Source organism: Petaurus breviceps, unplaced genomic scaffold (assembly GCF_028583685.1).
Source record: "Petaurus breviceps papuanus isolate PSGF00001 unplaced genomic scaffold, PetGlider_PUasm1.0 138, whole genome shotgun sequence".
NCBI lineage: Eukaryota > Metazoa > Chordata > Mammalia > Diprotodontia > Petauridae > Petaurus > Petaurus breviceps.
Window position 1 is genome coordinate 14,873,394 of NW_027185694.1, and position 3,037 is coordinate 14,876,430.

The following is a 3,037-nucleotide window of genomic DNA, read 5'->3' on the forward strand; positions in this document are numbered from 1 at the left end:
TCTGGTTCCATGATCTTTCTGATGCACGATACATGTAGATAGATTTCATACTAAATAAATTCCTGGATAGAGTCAGGAAGACCAGAATTCAAACCCTCAGACACTTAATTAGCTGTGTGAATCTAGACAAGTCATTTAACTTCTGTCTGCCTGTCTTTCCTCATACATTAAATGGGGATAACAATAGCACCTACATCCCAAAGTTAATATACGGATAAAATTAGTTAATATACATAAAGTTTATTACAAATTTTAAGGCAGTGTATGTATGTTAGCTATTATTAATTCATGGAACAATGTATCATTTTTATGATTTACTTTTTCTACAAGTGATGGGGAGAACAAGCAAATCTCTCTCTTCAAGAATTCTATAAAAATGTTCATAAAATGCTGCTCTGTAATTTGACAAAACAATTTTATCTTTTCCAATCTGATTTCCCTTAGAAGTGTAAATCTTGGATAAAACCACCAAAAGTCAAGCAAAACTTGAAAACCCATAAAAATTTGTGACCCACTATTAGGAACTTACTTGATTAGTTATTCCTGGTTGCATGGTAATCATCAATTAATTTTTCATTGGAATTGGGAAAATGGGCAAGGAATAAATGAGTAATTCAACAGTGACCACTTAGATCTCTCTGGAACAGAAGTTATGAGGGAAAGGGAGCAACTTACCTGGATCAGATCATTAGAATAAGAAGCAGATTTCTTTTACTAACAGGACAGAACTTCTTTGGATGAAAATCAACTTTCCCATTTAAAAAAAGGTAAATGTCACCCACAACTTCCATAAGATCTTGAAAAGAAAAAGAGGTGATTTTCCTGGAATCCTCAAGGGGAACTAAGGAAAAGATATAGAGGCTCTAACCCTCTGTGACAAGACTACAAATAATAAGAAGGACATAGAATCACACAGCATATCTTGTTATCTGGTGACCATTTTAAAGGAAATAACTCTACTCTTTGACTCATAGATTAGAGTTAAAAATTTATTCTTATATATCTTGTTCACTAGCAGGCTAAGAGAACCCAAGAAATAAACAACAAGGATTGGAAAAGGTCTTGTTTGCAACTTAATTTCTTTCTACTTGTAGAGATATTTGTGCTATCAATATTTTTACAGATTTTTTTTTACATTTTCAATTTATGGAAGGCATTTTCTGTTCGTACGTCTACAAGGGGCTAAAAATCTTCCTGAAATTCCATATACTGAAAAACATTAAATTCTTCTCTTGCTTTGCATTTGCCTCTCTGATTCAAACACACACACACACACACACACACACACACACATACATACATACACACAGACGTGTCTGTTTTTCAGTGAGGCTCAAGATACTCTAGTTTCCCATCAGCCACTGTTATAAATCACAAGACTTGTTTGTTGGGAAAGGGAAGTTGATGGCACACTTAAATCTCTTACTACAGCAGGATTATTAATGGCACAGGGTAAATGGTAAATGTGTTTCTGAGTACATTGAGTTGTAAAGAGGATGCTAGTGCAATTTGTCTAGCAGATAATCTGTCATTTTGAAGTAATACCATGATCATAGGAATATAATTTAGAAAAACATGAATGACATTTGGAAATCACTGAAGTAAGATAAACTTTGTGTTTTGTGTTCCTATATGAAATCTTACAGGTGGAAGAAAGCAAACAGATGGAAAGGCAAAACCATACCTCAGTGACAATGTTTTTTCTCCATGGTCTTGCTGCCTACCCCAACTTTCACTTTGTTTTCTTTCTGACGTCCCTCATCATGTACATTGTAATCCTATTGGGCAACAGTTTTCTCATTATAATCAGCATCCTGGACTCTCACCTCCACACCCCCATGTATTTCTTCCTTAGTAACCTCTCCTTCCTGGACATCTGCTATACATCTTCTTCTGTTCCTTTGTTACTTGTGAACTTCATTTCAGGGCAAAATAGTATTTCTTTTGTGGGATGTGGAGTACAAATGTTCTTCTCTCTTGGACTTGGGTCTACAGAGTGTGTGCTTCTGACAGTTATGGCATATGATCGGTACGTGGCCATCTGTAGGCCCCTGAGATACCCCATCATCATGAACAAGTGGCTTTGTGGGTGGATGGCAGCCAGTTCCTGGACAACAGGGGGGCTAAATTCACTGGTGCAAACAATCCTTGCTATGCAATTGCCCTTTTGTGGGAACAATGTCATCGATTATCTTACGTGTGAAATCCTAGCTGTGTGGAAATTGGCATGTAGAGATATTTCCCTCAATAAGATTGTTATGTTGATATCAAATGTGATTTTTTTAGTTATTCCTGTGGTATTAATCTTCATCTCCTACTCATTCATCCTTTTTACCATCCTGAGAATTAACACAGCCACAGGAAGGCAAAAAGCTTTTTCTACCTGCTCAGCCCACTTGACTGTTGTCATCATCTTTTATGGCAGCATCCTCTTCATGTACATGAAACCTAAGGCCAAAGACTCCCATGGGACAGATGAGCTGATTGCTCTCTTCTATGCTGTGGTCATTCCCATGCTGAACCCCATCATCTACAGTCTGAGGAACAAGGATGTAAAGGAAGCAGTTAAAAAGTTGAGTAAAAATATCTTCTCACAAAGAACATGTCATGGCTAACACATGTTAGCCATACAGCAAATAACTACCCATCCAAAGGAGATAAACTGCAGACATTTAGAATCAACTCTTCAAAGAGCAAGAGTTGGTTAATATAACATGAACCTGATCTCTCTATTCCTACTCATCTTCCACTGACACCCAACTCCACCAGAACATCTGGAACAACAATAAAAAAAAACATTCAAGGAAGATGGTGATAAGTATTGGTAAATTGGTAAAGTCTTCCTTCCTTGATGTGTTTTCCCAGGCAAGATTTTGGAAAGAAGCCATTGGAAAAGCTTGAAAACATCAGGATTCAAAATCCGGACTTCTTTGAATGGAGAAATCTCATTTCATCGAAGCCCCACCTTAGCTCTCCAATTTTGTTCCCCACAACTATTTAAGACTAAGAACACTCTACAGCTCTCAGGTTGATCTCC

General features: G+C 37.0%; 1 protein-coding gene across 1 annotated transcript; it reads left to right on the plus strand.

Moving 5' to 3' along the window:
* Positions 1–1,347: 1,347 nt before the first annotated feature.
* Positions 1,348–2,615, plus strand: LOC138144090 (olfactory receptor 13D1-like). The gene has a single exon (XM_069065387.1). The coding sequence runs from the start codon at positions 1,665–1,667 to the stop codon at positions 2,613–2,615; it is 951 nt and encodes a 316-aa protein (XP_068921488.1). The 5' UTR covers positions 1,348–1,664.
* Positions 2,616–3,037: the final 422 nt, after the last annotated feature.

Bases quoted from the DNA above. Each gene is read 5' to 3' on its own strand.
- LOC138144090 (XM_069065387.1), top strand. From the start codon at position 1,665: ATGGAAAGGCAAAACCATACCTCAGTGACAATGTTTTTTCTCCATGGT.